The sequence below is a fragment of the Phalacrocorax carbo genome, chromosome 26, assembly GCF_963921805.1.
Source record: "Phalacrocorax carbo chromosome 26, bPhaCar2.1, whole genome shotgun sequence".
Lineage (NCBI taxonomy): Eukaryota > Metazoa > Chordata > Aves > Suliformes > Phalacrocoracidae > Phalacrocorax > Phalacrocorax carbo.
In genome coordinates this window covers 4,797,225-4,814,618 of record NC_087538.1, presented here as the reverse complement: position 1 = coordinate 4,814,618, position 17,394 = coordinate 4,797,225, and the positions used below count along the sequence as shown (strand labels likewise).

Sequence of the window (17,394 nt, the reverse complement as noted above, 5' to 3'; positions counted from 1 at the left end):
GCCGTGGCCACGGGGGTGTTCGCCGGGGTGGCCTCTGCCGTGATCGCCGTGGCTACCGGGGGGCCCCCCCCTTGCGCCGCCGCCATTTGGGGGGGCCCCCGTTGCGACCCCCCCCCTCCTCCTCCTCCCTCCTCCGCCGCCGCCGCCGCGGCATCGGTACGGGGGTTCGGCGCCGCTACGGCCGCGGGGGCGGTGGAAGGGGCCCCCCCCGCGCATGCCGCCGCCGCCGTGGGGGCCACCTCGGAGGGTTCCCCCCCCCCCTTCGGGGTGTTTCCCAAAAATCGCCGCCGCCTCCTCCTCCTCCTCCTCCTCCTCCTCCTCCGCCGCGTTGTGGGGGGGGCGGCCCCAGAAGTCGGGGGCCGCCTGGGATGCCCGGACCTGGGGGGAGGCCGGGTCCCCCCCCGCCGCCTCCGTGGGGTCCTGGGGGGGCAGAGAAAGGGAAAAGGGGGGGTTAGGAGGGGAGGTTGGGGGGCTATGGAGGGGATTTGGGGGGGGTTGTGGGGGTCAGAGGGGGTTTAGAGGGGATTTGGGGGGGTTATGGGGTATCTGGGGGGATTTGGGGGGAGTCAAAGGGGGTTTAGAGGGGATTTAGAGTGGATTTGGGGAGGGTTGTAAAAGTCAGAGGGGGTTTGTGGGGGATTTGGGGGGGTTGTGGGGGTCAGAGGGGGTTTAGAGGGGATTTGGGGGGGGTCAAAGGGGTTTAGAAGGGATTTGGGGAGGGTTATAAGAGTCAGAGGGGGTTTGTGGGGGATTTGTGGGGGTCAGAGGAGGGGTCAGAGGGGGTTAGAAGGGATTTGGGGGGGTCAAAGGGGGTTTAGAGGGGATTTAGAGTGGATTTGGGGAGGGTTATAAGAGTCAGGGGGTTTGTTGGGGATTTGGGGGGGTTGTGGGGCTCAGAGGGGATTTGGGGAGTTGCGTGTGGTTTGGGGGGGGTCAGATGAGGTTTAGAGGGGATTTGGGGAGGGTTATGGGGGTCAGAGGGGGGTTAGAGGGGATTTGGGGGGTTGTGGGGGTCAGAGGGGGTTTAGAGGGGATTTGGGGGGGGGTTGTGGGGGTCAGAGGAGGGGTCAAGAGCGGGTTTAGAGGGGATTTGGGGGGTTGTGGGGGTCAGCGGGGGTTTAGAGGGGATTTGGGGGTCTTGCGGGGCGTCAAAGGGGGTTTAGAGGGGATTTAGAGTGGATTTGGGGAAGGTTATAAGAGTCAGAGGAGGTTTGTGGGGGATTTGGGGGGGCTTGGGGGGGTCAGAAGAGGTTTAGAGGGGATTTGGGTGGTTTGTGGGGGTCAGAGGGCTTTTAGAGGGGATTTGGGGAGGGTTGTGGGGGTCAGAGGGGGTTAGAGGGGATTTGGGGGGTTTGTGGGGGTCAGAGAAGGTTTAGAGGGGATTTGGGGGGGGTTGTGGGGGTCAGAGGGGATTTGGGGGGCTTGTGGGGTATCTGGGAGGATTTAGGGGGGTCAAAGGGGGTTTAGAGTGGATTTGGGGAGGGTTATAAGAGTCAGAGGGGGTTTGTGGGGGATTTGGGGGGGACTTGTGGGGGTCAGAGGAGGGGTCAAGAGGGGGTTTAGAGGGGATTTGGGGGGTTGTGGGGGTCAGCGGGGGTTTAGAGGGGATTTGGGGGTCTTGCGGGGCGTCAAAGGGGGTTTAGAGGGGATTTAGAGTGGATTTGGGGAAGGTTATAAGAGTCAGCGGGGGTTTGTGGGGGATTTGGGGGGTTTGTGGGGGATTTGGGGGTTTTGTGGGGGTCAGAAGAGAGGTCAGAGAAGGTTTAGAGGGGATTTCGGGGGGCTGTGGGGGTCAGAGGGGGTTTAGAGGCGGTTTGGGCGTGTTTGTGGGGATGAGGGGGTTTAGAGGGGATTTGGGAGGGGTTGTGGGGCTCAGAGGGGATTTGGGGGGGTTGGGTGTGGTTTCTGGGGGTCAGATGGGGTTTAGAGGGGATTTGGGGGGGTTGTGGGGGTCAGAGGGGGTTTAGAGGGGTTTGTGGGGGACAGAGGGGGTTTAAAGGGGATTTGGGGGGGTTGTGGGGTATCTGGGGGGATTTGGGGGGTCAAAGGGGGTTTAGAGGGGATTTAGGGAGCGTTGTAAGAGTCAGAGGGTTTGTGGGGGATTGGGGGTTTAGAGGGGATTTGGGGGGGTCAGAAGAGGGGTCAGAGGGGGTTTAGAGGGGATTTAGAGTGGATTTGGGGAGGGTTGTAAGAGTCAGGGTGGTTGTGGGGGATTTGGGGGGGTTGTGGGGGATTTGTGGGGGTCAGAAGAGGGGTCAGAGGGGATTTAGAGAGGATTTGGGGGGGTTGTGGGGGTCAGAGAGGGTTTAGAGGCGGTTTGGAGGTATTTGTGGGAATCAGGGGGTTTAGAGGGGATTTGGGGGGCTTATAGGGGTCAGACGAGGTTTAGAGGGGTTTGTGGGGGTCAGAGAAGGTTTAGAGGGGATTTGGGGGTTTGTGGGGTATCTGGGGGGTCAAAGGGGGTTTAGAGGGGATTTAGAGTGGATTGGGGGGGTTGTAAGAGTCAGAGGGGTTTGGGGGAGATTTGGGGGGGTTTGTGGGGGTCAGAGATGGGGTCAGAGAGGGTTTAGATGGTTTGTGGGGGATTTGGGGGGGTTTTGTGGGGGTCAGAAGGGATTTAGAGGGGATTTGTGGGGGATTTGGGGGGGTCGGGGGGGTCCCCAACCCACACTTACCCGGCATGGGCCCCCCCGGCGGGAAGTGCTGCATGGCCTTGGGGCCGGGCGGGAAGCCGTTGGCCATGGGGCCGGGGCCCAGCAAGCCGTGGGGCACTGGGGGGAGGCCAAAACGGGGGGGTCAGTACAAAAGGGGGGACCCCCAGCCCCCCCCATCCCAGAGCCGCCCCCCCTGAATCCCCCTGTGCCCACACCCCCCCCCAAAAGGGGACGGGGCTGGTGGCACCAGAACCCCCCTCCCCAGGTCACCAAAGGCAGGGGGTGGCCCCAGTCAAAGGGAGTCGTCGTCCCCCCAAATCATGTCCCCAAATTTAGGGGACCCCCTGACACCCTGTCCCTCCCCCCGGGGTCCCCAGAGCTTGTCCCCAAATTAAGGGGACCCCAAATCCCCCCATGTCACCCCAGACGAGGATACAGGGTCCCTGACAGCACCCAGATGTCCCCAAAGCAAGGGGACCCCAAACCCCCCCCAGTGTCACCCCAGAAGGGGGCGCAGGGTCCCCAACGGTCCCCAAACCAAAGGGACCCCCGAAGTGGGACTCGGGGTCCCTGAACCCCAATATCACCCCAGCCCCTGGTGTCCCCAAACCCAGGGGACACCCCCGAGGCACCCCAGGGGAGGGGAGGGGTCCCCAAATCGAGGGGAGGGGCAGAGTCCCCGCGGTACGTCCCCGAGCTGAGGGGACCCTGCGTCACCCCGGGGCAGGGGACGGTGTCCCCAAGGCAGGAGCACCCCAATATCCCCGTCAGGGCACCGATGGTATCCCCAAGTGTCCCCAAGCCAAGGGCACCCCAATATCCTTGTCAGGGCACCAGACGGTGTCCCCAGGTGTCCCCAAGCCAAGGGCACCCCAATATCCCCCTCAGGGCACCAGACGGTGTCCCCAAGTGTCCCCACGCCAAGGGCACCCTGATATCCCTGTCAGAGCAGGGGACGGTGTCCCCAAGGCAGGAGCACCCCAATATTCCCCTCAGGGCACTGGAGGGTGTCCCCAAGTGTCCCCACGCCAAGGGCACCCCAATATCCCTTGTCAGGGTAGGGGACGGTGTCCCCAAGGCAGGAGCACCCCAATATTCCCCTCAGGGCACCCGAGGGTGTCCCCAAGTGTCCCCAAGCCCCAACCTCCCTTTCACCCCCCTCAGGGGCCCAAGCCGGGCTCCCGCCAGCCCCTGCACCCCCCCGTGTCCCCCCATCCCCCCAACGTCCCCCCACGTCCCCCCACGTCCCCCCCGCTCACCTCCGCCGGGCCCCGGCGGCTGCGCCTGCAGGTTTCCCAACAAATGTTTGATTTTATCCGAATAATCCGGTTGTTTCATCAATTCCTCCGCTTTGTGGGTGCTGGGCCCGCCCTGGGGGGGGGACACGACATTTTGGGGGGGGAGGGGGGACACAAAGAGTGAGCGGTGGGGGGAGAGGGGGGAAAAGGGGTGCTCCCTACCCATCCCCCCCCCACCGCAGCGCCGCCGCCCCCCCCTTTTTAGGGTCACCCCGCGCCGGGCGGGGGGTGTCTGCGCTGGGGGCGAGGAGGGGGACGCTGAGGGATTTTGGGGGGTGGGTGTGTGGTTAAAAATCAACATGGGGGGGGGGGACCCATGGGTTTTCCCCTCCCCCTTTGCCCCCCCCCCCCTTCCCCCCACGGATTTGCGTGTGTCCCGCCCCCCGTGTTGGGGGGAAAGGGAGGGGGGGAGGGATTACCATGATGGAGGTGAGGATCTCCTGCATGTTGATGGGGGCGGGGGGCGCCGGCCCCGGGGGGGTTTTGCCGGCCCCGACGCTCCCCATCAGGTTGGCCAACACCGGGGGGAGTTTGGCGCTGCCGGCGCCGCCGGGGTCCGGCGAGGGGGAGGCGGCGCCGCCGTCCAAGCCGTCGGGATAGGCGACCTCCTCGGCGGAGCAGTCCTGGGGAGGGCAGAGATAGGGGTGAGGGGCGATGGGGGGGGGGGGGTGGGGGGTTTTGGGGGGAGCTGCGCTAGTTTTGGGGGAGGGGGGGGCTGTGGCGGCGCGGCGCGGCTGCGGCGGCGCTTACCTCGTCCAGCGGGATCAGTTTGGGCGGCAGCGGTTCGTAGGATTCCGGATCGGGTTCGTGGGGGCTGTCTGGGACGCTGTTTTGGGGGAGGGGAAGGGGAGGGAGGGGGAGGTCAGTGGATCCCTGGGATCCGGTGCTGTCGGCACCTTCCCAGGGGTTCCGCGGGGGATCTGGACCACCCCCATCCCACCCCCGCCTCCGGATCCTCACATCCTGGGTGTCCCCCCGAGACTCCAGATCCTCGGGGATCCCATGTCCCCCCCACCAGACTCCAGATCCTCAGGGATCCTGGGTGTCCCCCCAAATACCCCGGATCCTCAGGGATCCCGTCATCTTCCCCCCCAAATACCCCGGATCCTCAGGGATCCCGTCATCTTCCCCCCCAAATACCCCGGATCCTCAGGGATCCCGTCATCTTCCCCCCCAAATACCCTGGATCCTCAGGGATCCCGTGTCCCCCCCAAATACCCCGGATCCTCAGGGATCCCGTCATCTTCCCCCCCAAATACCCCGGATCCTCAGGGATCCCGTCATCTTCCCCCCCAAATACCCTGGATCCTCAGGGATCCCGTGTCCCCCCCAAATACCCCGGATCCTCAGGGATCCCGTCATCTTCCCCCCCAAATACCCCGGATCCTCAGGGATCCCGTCATCTTCCCCCCCAAATACCCCGGATCCTCAGGGATCCCGTCATCTTCCCCCCCAAATACCCCAGATCCTCAGGGATCCCGTGTCCCCCCCAAATACCCCGGATCTTCAGGGATCCCGTCATCTTCCCCCCCAACACTGTGAATCCTCAGGGATCCTGTGTGTCCCCCCAGCAGACTCCGGATCCTCAGGGATCCCCCCAAAGACTCCAGATCCTCGGGGATCCCACGTCCCCAAAAGACTCTGAATCCTCAGGGATCCTGTCGTTGTCCCCCAGACACTTTGGATCCTCAGGGATCCTGTGTCTGCCCCCCCACATAAACTCTGGATCCTCAGGGATCCTGTAAGGCTTCAAACGGCTCCTTCAGGCACCAGATCCTTGGGGATCCTGGGAGATTCAGGCCGCAGCAACCTGCTCCCCCCACCCGACTCTGGGCCTGAAAGCCTCCCCCTCGGCTCCGGATCCTCACAGATCCCAGGGGACCTGAGCCTCAAAAACCTCCCCCCTCCCCACCCCTTTCTGGGTCCTCAGGGATCCCAGGGGATCTGGGCTGTGAAAACCTACCCCCTGCCTCTGGATCCTCACAGATCCCAGAGGATCTGGGACCCCAAAATCTCTCCCCTCCCTGACTCGGGATCCTTGGGGATCTAGGCTTTAAAAACCTCCCCTGGGCTTGGGATCCTCACAGATCCCCGAGGATCTACGCTCCAAACCTCCCTCCCCTCCAGCTCTGGATCCTCAGGGACCCCAGGGGATCTGGGCCCAGAAAACCTCCCCCCAGGGCTCCAGATCCTCAGGGATCCTGGAAGACCTGGAGGCCATCCATCAGCTCCCCCTTCAGACCCCCAGAAGATCCGGGCTCCAGCAACGTCCCCCTGCCCAGGGATTGAGATCCGCAGAGATCCCGGGGGATCCTGGCGCTCTGGCCTAGCCTCTGCCCAGCCCCCCAGATCCCCACAGATCCTCAGGCCGGGGGCAACAGAGCCTCCGATCTGGTGGATCCCGGGGCTCCCACAGCCCCGCCTCCGGATCCGCAGGGAGCCCGGGGACACCCACCTCCAGATCCCGAGGGATCTCAGGGATCCGAGCCGCAGGATCCCTGGGGCGGCACCACGGAGACGCCTCGCACGTGCCCGATCCCCGAGGAAACCCCCACCCCGCTGAGTGGATCCAGGGGATCTGGGCTGCGGATCCCCAGGGATCCCAGCTGATCCCAGCTCCGGCGCCCTCCCACCGGGGAGATCAACCCCATTAGTGCTTGGGAGGGGGATCACGGTGGCGGGAGGATCCCCGGCGCCCGGATCCAAGGGATCCCCTGGGGTGATCTGCTTCCCAAGTAGATCCAAAGGGGGGGTGGGGGAGTGGATCTGGCACCCTGTTGCACGCCGAGGGTGAACCCACGGTTCTGAATCCGCTCGGGGCGGGGGGCGGGTTCTTCCCCAGGCCGGGCTGCCGGGGGGAATCCCACGGGATCCACTCACCTCTCCTTGGACAGGAAGATCTCCTGCAAGATCCCTTTCTCCCTCTCGGCCTGAGTGAAGCGTTCCCGGCTGCCGCTGCCCGGCACGACGAGGGGCGCGGGGAGATCGAGGAGTTTGGGATACACCCAGGGCACCTTCTCCTCCATGGCGTCGTGGCTGAGGCGCCGGGCCGTCTCGAAGGCCTGCCGATCCATCAGCATCTCCCGTTTGGCCGCTTCCCCAAAATCCTTGATCTTGTTGACGTTGACTGCGAAAGCGACGACAAAAAGTCACCCCTTAAAATCCGGGGACGCCACAGGGAGGGGACACACGGGCACGGGGAGGGGGGAGGGACGGGGGGGCTCACCTCGCTCGGTCTCGTCCAATTCGAAGTAGAAATACTCGCGGAGTTTGCTCTCTTCCGGCCAACTCACCGTTTTCTTTTTCCGACCTTTTTTGGTCAGCTGGCCGCTTTCCGACGGGTTTTCGGCCGTTTTGGCGTCGCCGCTCGTCTCCGACGAGCCTGCAGGAGGGAGCGGGAAGGGCTCAGCACCCGTTTAACCCCCGCCCCCCAGAATTTTACGTCACCCAACCCCCAACTTACACGTCTCCATCGGCTCCGGCACCTCCACGGCCGGAACCGGCGTCCCCGGTCGGTCCGTCTCCATCGGCTCCGAGGCGGCGGCGGGCTCCGGGGACGAGGGTTTGGCGGAGCTGGCTTCGGGAGCCGCCTTCCCCTCGAAGGGACTGGGCTAAGGAGGGAGAGGAAGGCGGTTGGGGGGGGTGGTGGTACTGGGGAGGGGGATCTAGACAAGGAGGGGGACCCCCGAGATGCGGGGAGGGGACCCCGAGATGCGGGGAGGCTCCTCACCTTGGCGGCCGTGGGGGACAACACCTTCTTCTTCTTCTTAATCTTGATGCCGGGGATGGGAGCGGAGTTGAGGGCGTCGAGGAAACCGAGCCCTTCCATGGCTGGGGGGCGGGAGGGGAGCGTCACCCAAAGGGTCCCCCCCCAAAAAGACGGCCAGGGGTCCCCCAAAAAGGCACCCAAAGCGTCTCTAAAAAGCCCCCGCCCTTAAAAAGGACCCCACGTGTCCCAAAATGGCACCCAAAGAGTCCTGGAAAAATTATCCCCGAAAAGGAAACCAATGTGTCCCCCAAAATGGCACCCAGGTGTCCCCCCAAAAACTGTCCCCAAAATGTCCCCGAAAGGCCCCAATGTGGCCCCCCAAAAACTGTCCCCAAAAGGCCCCAATGTGGCCCCCCAAAACTGTCCCCAAAGGGCCCAGTGTCCCCCCAAAACTGTCCCCAAAAGGCCCCAGTGTGGCCCCCCAAAACTGTCCCCAAAGGGCCCAAAGTGTCCCCCCAAAACTGTCCCCAAAGGGCCCCAGTGTGGCCCCCAAAAAATCCCCAAAAGTCCTCCAAAAATTGTCCCCAAAATGGCACCAAAAATGTCCCCCAAAATGCCCCAAAGCATCCCCCAAAAACTGTCCCCCAAAAGGCCCCAAAATGTCCCCAAAAGGACCCCAAAAACTGTCCCCAAAGGGCCCCCCCCAAACTGTCCCCGAAAAATTGTCCCCAAAGCGTCCCCTGAAAAAGGCACCTAATTTGGCTTGAAAAACACACCCAAATTGTCCCCCAAATGGTGCCCAAAGTGTCCCCTAAAACTGTCCCCCAAAAGGCACCCAAAGTGTCCCCCCAAAAGGCCCAAAGGGTGTCCAAAACGGCACCCGAAATGTCCCCCAAAAAGGCACCCAGATGTCCCCAAAACAGCACCTAAAGTATCCCCCAAAAAGCTCCCAAATTATCCCAACACAAGCACCCAGGTATCCCCCAAAAACTGTCCCCAAAAGGCACCCAAAGTGTCCCCAAAAATGTCCCCTAGGGGTCCCCAAAAGAGGCACCCAAAATGTTCCCCCGAAGGGTGCCACAGTGTCCCCCAAAACAGGCCCAAAGTGTCCCCCAAAAGGCACCTAAACTCTCCCCAAAACAGTACCCAGGTGCCCCTCAAAAGGCCCCCAAAGTGTCCCCAAAATGTCACCCAAAGTGTCCCCAAAATGTCACCCAAAGTGTCCCCAAAATGTCACCCAAAAACGCACCTAAACTGTCCCTAAAGTGGCACCCAGGTGTCCCCCAAAGGGCACCCAAAGTGTCCCCAGAATGGCACCCAAAAAAGGCACCTAAAGTGTCCCCCAAAAGGCTCCCGAAGTGCCCCCCAAAAATGGCGGCCCAAGAGTCCCCCAAAATGGCGGCCTGAGGCCCCCCAAGAGGCCCCCCGTGACCCCCCACTCACGCTGGGGCGGGATGATCTTGACTTTGATCTCCTTGGTGGCGTTGGGCGCCGTGTTCAGAGGTTTGTATTTCTTCTCGGCGGGAGGAACGTCCCCGGGAAGGGAGGAGATACTGGGGGGGAAAGGGGAGGGGGAAGCAGGTCAGGCGCCGGGAAGGACCCCAAAAGCAGCCCCCAGCCCCCCCCCAAAAGCAGCCCCCAGCCCCTACAGAGCACCCCGGAGAGCCCCAAGAGCATCCCGAACCCCCCCAAGAGTGGGTCTAAGCCCCCCAAGAGCGGGTCAGAGCCCCTCACAAGCAGCCCCCAGTCCCCTATTTCCCCCCCAAGACCCCCCCAAAACATCCCCCCACTCACTTTTGCCTCTTTATGGGCATCGGTTTCAGGTTATATTTATCGGCAGTCGAAGATGAGTTAATTTTCTTCACGGGCACTAACGAAGGCGTCTCCATTTCCAGCCCTGTTTTGGGACAGGAAGGTCGTTAAGGCGGCCTTTTACGGCATCCCACGAGCGATCGCAGCCCCTCAAATTCCCTAAAAACCCCCCAAACAGCCCCAAAACCCGCCGTATCCCCACGGGATGGAGCGGGAGTTACCGGTGGAGCGGAATTTGGCGTGGCTGGGGGCGGTGGTACGCAGGGATTTGGGTTTCTCCCGCTTTTTCTCCGGCACCTCCTCGGTTTTAGTCTCGGTTTTGGCTTCTTGGGGTTTCTCTTGGATGGGGGTTTTGCTTTTGTTTTCCTCTTTCCGCTTCTTTTTATCCCGTTCTGAGGGGGGGGAAGATGGGAAAAGGGTGAGACGCCGGGGCTGGATTGGGGGGGGGGGGAAAGGGGGCGCGGAGGGGGGCTCACCGGTCGGCTGGGCGCTGCTCTGCGAGCGGATGACACCCATCCAGTCGCTGACGAGGATGGAGGCGAGGCGGCGCAGCTCTGCAGGCAGAGAAAGGGTTAAGGAGGGATTTTGGGGGGAATTCAGAGGGTTTTTGGGAGGGTCTGAGGGGGTTTTTGGGGAGCGCTCACCTTCATCGTCGCTTGATTTGCTGAGCTGCTTCACCAGCTTGGCTGTGTTGTTCTGGGAAAGATGGAGACGTGGGGTGAGCGGCAGCGGGGGACAAAATGCACCCCGGGGAACCCCAAAAATCACCCATGGGGACCCCAAAAGCCACCCTGGGGAGATAAAAGTCACTCATGGGGACCCAAAACCCTCCCTGGGGACCCAAAAGCCAACCCGGGGGGGCACCCAAAAGCCACTCAGAGAAGACAAAGCCACAACAGGGACCCAAAAGCCATCCTGAGGGGACAAAAGTCACCTGGGGGGAAACAAAAGCCACCCTGAGGGGACAAGGGTCACTCAAGGGAGACAAAAGCCACTGGGGGGAACCAAAGGCCACCCAGGGGGACAAAAAAATCCAGCTGGAGGTCCCAAAAGCCACTCAAGGGAGACAAAAGCCACCACAGGGACCCAAAAGCCACCCTGAGGGGACAAAAGCCACCCTGAGGGGGAAAGTCACTTAAGAGAGTCAAAGTGCACCCCAGGGAGGACACAAAAGCCACCCTGAGGGGACAAAAGTCACCTGGGGGGACACAAAAGTCACTCAAGGGAGACAAAAGCCACTCGGGGGAGCCAAAGGCCACCCAGGTGGACAAAAAAGCCACCCTGGGGAAGCAAAAGCCACCCCAGGGACCCAAGAGCCACCCTGAGGGAACAAATGTAACCCTGGGGGGATGGAAAGGCCACCCCAGGGGGGCCCAGAAGTCACTTAAGGGAGACCAAAGCTACCCTCAGGGGACACAAATGCCACCAGGGGGTGGGGGGCAGAAAAGCAGTAAAGGGAGAAAAATCCTTCTGAGGGAACAAAAGCTACCCCAGGGACCCAAAAGTCACCCCGGGGGGGACCCAAAGGCCACTCAAGGGACTCAAGAAGCCACCCTGAGGGGACAAAAGTCACCTGGGGAACACAAAAGCCATGCCGGGTGTCCCAAAAGCCACTCAAGGGAGACAAAAGTCACCCTGAGGGATGCAAATGCCACCTGGGGGGGACCCAAAAGGCAGTAAAGGGACACAAAAACGCCTCTGAGGGAACAAAAGCCACCCTGAGGACCCAAAAGTCACCCGGGGGGGTGGGGACGGACAGAAAAGCTACGCTGCAGGCCTCAAAAGCCACTCAAGGGAGCCAAAAGTCACCCTGAAGGGACAAAAGCCACCCCAGGGGGGCCCAAAAGCGACTCAAGGGAGACAGAAGTCGTCCTGAGGAGACAAAAGCCACCCCAGGGGGGCCCAAAAGCGACTCAAGGGAGACAAAAGTCACCCTGAGGGGACAAAAGCCTCCCTGAAGAGGAAGAAGACACCTGGGGAGGGCACAAACACCACCCTGGGGGGGCACCTGAAAGGCAGTAAAGGGAGAGAAAAACCCCTCTGAGGGAACAAAAGCCACCCTGGGAACCCAAAAGTCGCCCTGGGGGGACCCAAAAGCCACTCAAGGGGGACCCAAAAGCCGCCTGGGGGGGGCCACAGAAGCCACCCCGACCTGCTTGAGGTGGTCGACGGTGAGGGGCAGGTGCTGCAGGGTGAGGAGGATCTGCTGCAGGAAGGGGACGTTGTTGGAAGCTTTGGAACTGGTGAGCCACGTGTTGAGGAGCTTGTAACCCCCGATCCGGATAAATCTAGGGGAAAAAGGGAGGGAAAAGGGAAAAAAAAAGATCCCTCAGGATGCAGCCAGGATGGGGTGAACCCCCCCCAAATCCAGCTCACCTGGACACCCCCCCCGGCCCCCCCCTTTTTTGCGGCTCTTACTTAGCCAGGATCTCCTGCGCCCGCGTCTGCAGCAAGATGTTCAGGTAGATGCAGCGACTCACCATCTTCTGCGAGTCCTTCATTAAGCTGATGAACGAGAAAGGAGGCGTCAGAGACCCCCCTCCCCTGCCACGGTGACAGCTGGGGGGGCCACAGGGACAAGCGGGGGGGGTGGGGTGGGTTCTTGGGGACTCACTTGAAGATTTTGGTGATGCCGTCCGTGCTCTTGACCTCGCCATCGCGGCCCAGGAAGCAATCCAAGCCCTTGAGGAGCTCCTTGGGGTCGATGGGGCCCGAGCCCATGGCAGAAAAGCCCTGGGAAGGGGATGGGAGGGGGGGAAAGAAAGGAGAGGGGGGGGTTAGGAAAGCAGCGACAACCTCGTGTCACCCCTCAAGCCCTGTGTCGTCCCCCCCCTCAAATCCAACCTCCCTCCCCCAAGGCCCCAGTTTTCATCCCCTTCCAGAGTTTGACAATAACAAACCCATCCCTGGAAACATCCTCGACCCCCCCAAAAATTAGGAAATCGCCCCCAAAAATGGGGAAATCGCCCCCAAAACGCAGCTGTCACAACCCAGGAGGGGGCTCTGAGGGACCCCCAAGGGACAGCACGGAGGTGTCGCCCCCCCACGTCGAGGTGACACCGCGGTGACAGGGCGGCCCCCGCTTGGTTTTCGGTGCCGACGTCACCCCAGAGGACGGGGGTTTCGGGTCACGGAGCCCCCCCCCAGGAGCAAGGGGAGGGTCTGGGGGGGGGGGCGCAGCCCCCCCATTTTTAACCACACAATCCCCCTCCCCTTAAATTTTAATTAACAAGGCGGCGCTTAACGAGGCGCAGAGGCCGAGGCGAGGAACGGCGGCGCAGAGACGGGGCCGGAGGGGGGGGACACACACAGCGATGACGGCGCAAGGTTTGGGGGTGTCGCCCCCCCACCCCCACCCCCAAATGCAAGACGCAATTAAATCCGAGGGCTAACGAAGGAAGTATTAATTAGCAGGTTAATAATTAGGGCCAGCGCCCCGCTAATGACCCGGCACGTCCCTGACCCCAATCCGGCCTGACCGGCCATGGGGGGGCGGGGGGGGGGGGAATTTCATCCCTTTGACGTCAACCAGCTGCTTAATTAGCGCTAATTAGAAGCTTCTCGGGCTTAATTACAGCTTTGCTAAGGAAGGCGGAAGGCGGCGGCTGCGTTTTGGTTTGTCTTAAGGGGGGGGTGTGTGAAAACAGCCCCAAAACAGGATGAAAAACACCCCAAAATGTGAATATTGGGGGGGCTCAGCCCGTTTTCTCCTCACAGCGAAGACTTAACGAGCCGGGACTTCGTTAAGTGCCGTGTCCCCCCCCCAGGTTGATTAAAGGATACAGGCGGCGGAGCCCCCCCTCCCCTTCATGGGGGGGTGGTTTTTTTTTGGGGGGGGGGGGGGGGTCAGCAAGCTCTGCAAAGACACAAAAGTAAGTTAATTCGAGCACAAACCCCCCCATAAAATTAAAATTAAAGGGAGGGCAACTTATTTTAACCCAAAATCGGTGGTTTTTGAAGCATAAATGTCCTTTGTAACCTTTGACATGCCCCCCCCCCCCCCCCCAGCCATGAAAGGAGCCCAGATCTGTGGCTTGGGGTCCCCCCAAGGGGAACAAGGGGGGGCCACAGCCCTGCCCTGGCTTGGGGGGTCACAAAGTCCCCCCCCCACAGAGAATTGGGGGGTTCAACCCCCCTGTTTTGGGGGGGGGGGACACCCAGAAGCAAACACCGACCCAATAGCCCCCAGCAACCGCGCGCTGGGGGGAAGCCGGGGACCCCAAAAAGCACCCAGCCCCCCCCCCAAGGGGGTAAATCACCTCCCTGCGGGGGTGGGGGGCAAATCCCACCCCCCCAAAATGAAGACAAGGGGGGGGGGGGGGGGGTTTGGCCTTGTCCAGCCCTGCCAGGAGGCCGAGGAAGGCCTGACCCCCCCCGCCCCATCCACCACCACCACGTTTTTACACCACTTTTGCTTGTTTCTCCCCCCCAAAAAAACCAGCTTTTTTTTGGGGGGGGAAAAAACCCGGTTTTGGCAAAAAGAGGGGGGTCATGCAGACCCTGAAACCACGGGGGGGGGGGGCTGCCCGCTATGGCCCCCCCCTTAACAAGAAAAAGGGAAATGCTACCACTGGAAAGAGCGCTGGGAAGGAAAGGGCTTAATTTGGGGGGGAATTAATTAAAAATTGCCATTTTATTAATAAAATTTCACATTTTTAAAAAAAGATTTTCTCGGCTTTTTAACCCAAATCCTTCGGATTTGGGCGTCGAGCGTTTGGCCGGAGCAAGGAAAGGGGGGGGTGGAAAAAGTAGCTCCCGACCCAGCGCAGCATCCGCATGCACCGGGAGACGGATGGCAAAGCAAAAAAAAAAAAAGAAAAAAGGGAATTTAGGGGTTTTTTATTAATTAAAAAATAGATAAAAATGAAAGTTGTGAAATGTAATTAAGACCAGAAAGGTTTTTTTTGCTTACCCGGCGGGTGGCAGTTGTTTCCCTCCCTTTTGCTGAAGTAAAACCAAGTTCCCTTCGCTTCCTAAAGCCTGCACAGCACCTCCGCGCTGCCAAAACGGGGCAAATTCATTGGAAATTGGGAAGAAAAAAAAAAAATCAGCGATTTTTGGGGTGCGTCCCCCCCAAAAGCCGATTTTTTTTTTTTTTTGGGGGGGGGGTGTGAAGCCCAGTGGTAGCATTTCCCTGTCACGATAAATTAAAGGTTATAAGTTGCTCGAGAATGCAGTTTTTCCCCCCCCACCACCACAATCCACCCCAAAATCCACCCAAACCCATGGGGGGGGGTCTCAAAAAAAAAAAAACAAACAAAAAAGGAGGGAAAAGTAAAGGGAAAAGGGTTAAAAATAAGAAAATCCTGTTTTTAAGGAGGAAAAAAGAGGTTTTTTGGGGGGGGCAACAACCTACAAAGGAAGCAGCGGCCCGCAGGGTCCTACTCTGTACGGCACCGGGATCCTGCGGACGAAAGCCGGAGGGGGGGTACGGTTAGAGGGGGGGGTTCAGGGTAAATTTGGGGGGGGGGGGATAATCTGGGGGGGCCCCCAGCCGGCGGCGCGGTGGGAGGGGTTTGCCGGGAGCCGGTTGCATCAGCCGCGGCCGGCGGCGCCGAGGCCCAGGCGCCATTTTAGGAGGCGAAATAATATCAAACCAAAATGGGGGGGTTTAAAGGAAGGGGGGATTTAAAAGGGGGGGTTTAAAAGGGGGGGGGGGTTAAAAAACACACATAAATATAAATATAACGAATTCCACCCCCCCATCCCCGCCGCCGCCCCGCGACACCTACGCCGATTAAAAGAGAACGATTAAATCCGCGTGGATTAAAGGGGTTTGGGGATTCCCCCCCCCCATATCGAATACAAAGGGGGTGCGGAGCCCCCCCCAAATCCAACCTGTAACGAAATCAATAATATATATATAAAAAAAAAGGGGGGGGAAAGGAGCAAAATAGGTAAAAAAACAACAAATGGAAAAATTAAGACAAAGAGCGGGCGAGCGGCCGCGCCATCTTGGCCCCAAAGCTCCCTCAGTCGCGTTGCTTTTGGGGGGGGGGGGTATTTTGGGGTTGTTTTTTTTTTAAAGCCGACCCTTTTTTTGCTCGAAAAAAGTAGGTTTTTGGGTAAAGCTAAGCCTGCCTAGCAATCTTTATTGCTAGATTGCAAACATATCACACACACCCCCCCCCACATCCCCGGCCATTTAACCGCCCTCCCCAACCTCCTTCTCCCCCCCCTCCCCAGCATTTCTCTGCGCAAAACAATCCTAAAATGGCACCTAAAAAATAAAAATATAAGAAATCATTGTTTAACATCGAATTTTTTTTCCCCAAAACGATCAGCCCCGCGATTCCCTCAGGTTTGGGGGTGTTTTTTTTTGTCCCCTTTTAAAACCAGCCGCCCCCGCAATCTTTATGTACAGATTGCTCGTCCCCCCCACTCCCCCAGGGGTTCCCCCCCTCCCCAATTTCCATCTCCCCCGCAAAAAAACAAGCGATTTTGGGTATTTTGTTCCAGTTTTTTCCTTTTTCGCGTTTTTTTTTTTTTCCTTTGCCCCTTTTGCTTTTTGCGTGGGAGCTCATGAACCCTCCGCCACCGGCTCCCACCTTTTTGAACAAAATACCCCCCGATTTTAACGTTTTAACCACCTTTTAGCAAAGCCTACGTCCTCCTCAAGCACACAGTTGGGGCTCTTCCTCCCATTATTTTCTTTGGTACAAAGAAACGGGGTTTTTGGGGGGGCTTTTCTCAGGTTTTTGAGGGTTTTTTTTGGGGGGAAGGGGAATTCAGCTGGTTGAAAATTCAACACTTACTATCCAATTATTTTTCTCGCCGACGGCGCTTCAAGGGTTGGATTTTGGCATTGGTGGGGTTATCAGAGCGAAAAAAGAGCTTTGTTTTTGGTCATGGCTTTAAAAAAATGCAGCAACTTTTTTTTTTTTTTGCAGCTTCACAGGGTTGTTTTTTTTTTCAGGAGGGTTTTGTTGAGTTATTTTTGTCCTAAAGGGGTGAAATAAGGGGGTTTGGTCGAGCTAAATGACGGAAAAAATAGGTTTAAAAAAAAAAGTTGCTTGGATTAAAAAAAAAACCGGATTTTGCCTTTGTTTTTGAGGGGGAAAGAAGAGGGAGAATATGTTTTTAAGTGGCAGTTTCCTTCGAGTTTGGAACGGCTTCCCAAGGACGGTCCAAAGGACGGAGGCTGCGATGGCGGCTCTTCCACGGCACCGGGATGGGAGCGGGAAGGGGGGAAGAAAGCTCTTTTTTCTTCCCCTTTTTTTTTGTATATATTTGTTTGTTTTGTTTTGCTTTTGTATTTTTGTTTTGTTTGTTTGTTTTTGTCTGTTTGTATTGCTTTTTTTTTTCTCGTGGTAAAGGCGACGGCGTCTCTCAAGAGCAACCAAACCTGGAGCGGGGAAAGGAGAAAAAAAAAAAAGGGGGGTGGGGGGGCACAATAAATAAAAAAAAAATGAATAAAAAAAATTAGAAGCAAAGAAGAAAGACACGAAATGATTAGCACTCGTTATCCCCGGTGAATTTGTCAGATTTTTACAGGGGGAGGGTGAGGGAAGAGTAAAAAAAGAACCGAAGGAAATCGCCCTTGGGAAGGGGGGGGGGGGGGGTTTCTCCTCAGCGCTGAGGGGAAGGAGAGGGCTGAGGGGCGCATCCCCCCCCGGCGGGGCTGGCGAAGGGGGGGGACGCCATTTTCTCAAGGCAAAGGGACGCCGGCCCCACAAAAGGGCCCCCCCCAGCGCCCCTAAAAAAAGGGGAACCCCCCCTCCGCCCAGCCCGACCCCCCCCAAACCCCGCCGCCGCCCATCGAAGCTCTCCACTTACCTCCACCCAGCCCTCAGAATGGCACCGTTCCGCGCGGGCGGAGCTATTTATAGCGGGACGCCGCCCGCGCGCCTGGGCACGCCCACACGCCGGCCACGCCCAGGCGAAACGTCACTGAGCGGCTTTACTGCGCTTGCGCGGGAGC

General features: G+C 59.3%; 1 protein-coding gene across 5 annotated transcripts; it reads right to left on the bottom strand.

Annotated features, from left to right (window-relative positions):
* Window positions 1-30: 30 nt before the first annotated feature.
* PPP1R10 (protein phosphatase 1 regulatory subunit 10) lies at window positions 31-17,387 on the bottom strand. 5 transcript variants are annotated; one of them, XM_064473924.1, is made up of 20 exons: window positions 17,250-17,380; window positions 16,229-16,818; window positions 14,830-14,877; window positions 12,088-12,206; window positions 11,892-11,978; window positions 11,626-11,761; window positions 10,118-10,169; window positions 9,950-10,027; window positions 9,695-9,865; window positions 9,456-9,558; window positions 9,105-9,214; window positions 7,683-7,783; window positions 7,416-7,563; window positions 7,179-7,334; window positions 6,833-7,079; window positions 4,703-4,778; window positions 4,372-4,575; window positions 3,914-4,025; window positions 2,676-2,771; window positions 31-420 (listed from the first exon to the last, which is right to left on the bottom strand). In XM_064473924.1, the coding sequence occupies exons 4-20, from the start codon at window positions 12,192-12,194 to the stop codon at window positions 176-178; spliced, it is 2,229 nt and encodes a 742-aa protein (XP_064329994.1). In that variant the 5' UTR covers window positions 12,195-12,206; window positions 14,830-14,877; window positions 16,229-16,818; window positions 17,250-17,380; the 3' UTR covers window positions 31-175. The 5 variants fall into 5 exon arrangements, with proteins under 5 accessions (XP_064329994.1, XP_064329993.1, XP_064329992.1 ...); XM_064473923.1 differs by lacking the exon at window positions 14,830-14,877 and adding an exon at window positions 14,386-14,471; XM_064473922.1 differs by lacking the exon at window positions 14,830-14,877 and having other exon boundaries at window positions 16,064-16,818.
* Between the last annotated feature and the right edge of the window lie 7 nt (window positions 17,388-17,394).

Coding starts and splice junctions, on each gene's coding strand:
- PPP1R10 (XM_064473922.1), bottom strand. CDS start 12,194: ATGGGCTCGGGCCCCATCGACCCCAAGGAGCTCCTCAAGGGCTTGGAT. Junction 7,784..9,104: donor CAAGATCATCCCGCCCCAGC/GTGAGTGGGGGG, acceptor CCCGCCCCCCAG/CCATGGAAGGGCTCGGTTTC. Junction 7,335..7,415: donor GCCGGAGCCGATGGAGACGT/GTAAGTTGGGGG, acceptor TCCCTCCTGCAG/GCTCGTCGGAGACGAGCGGC.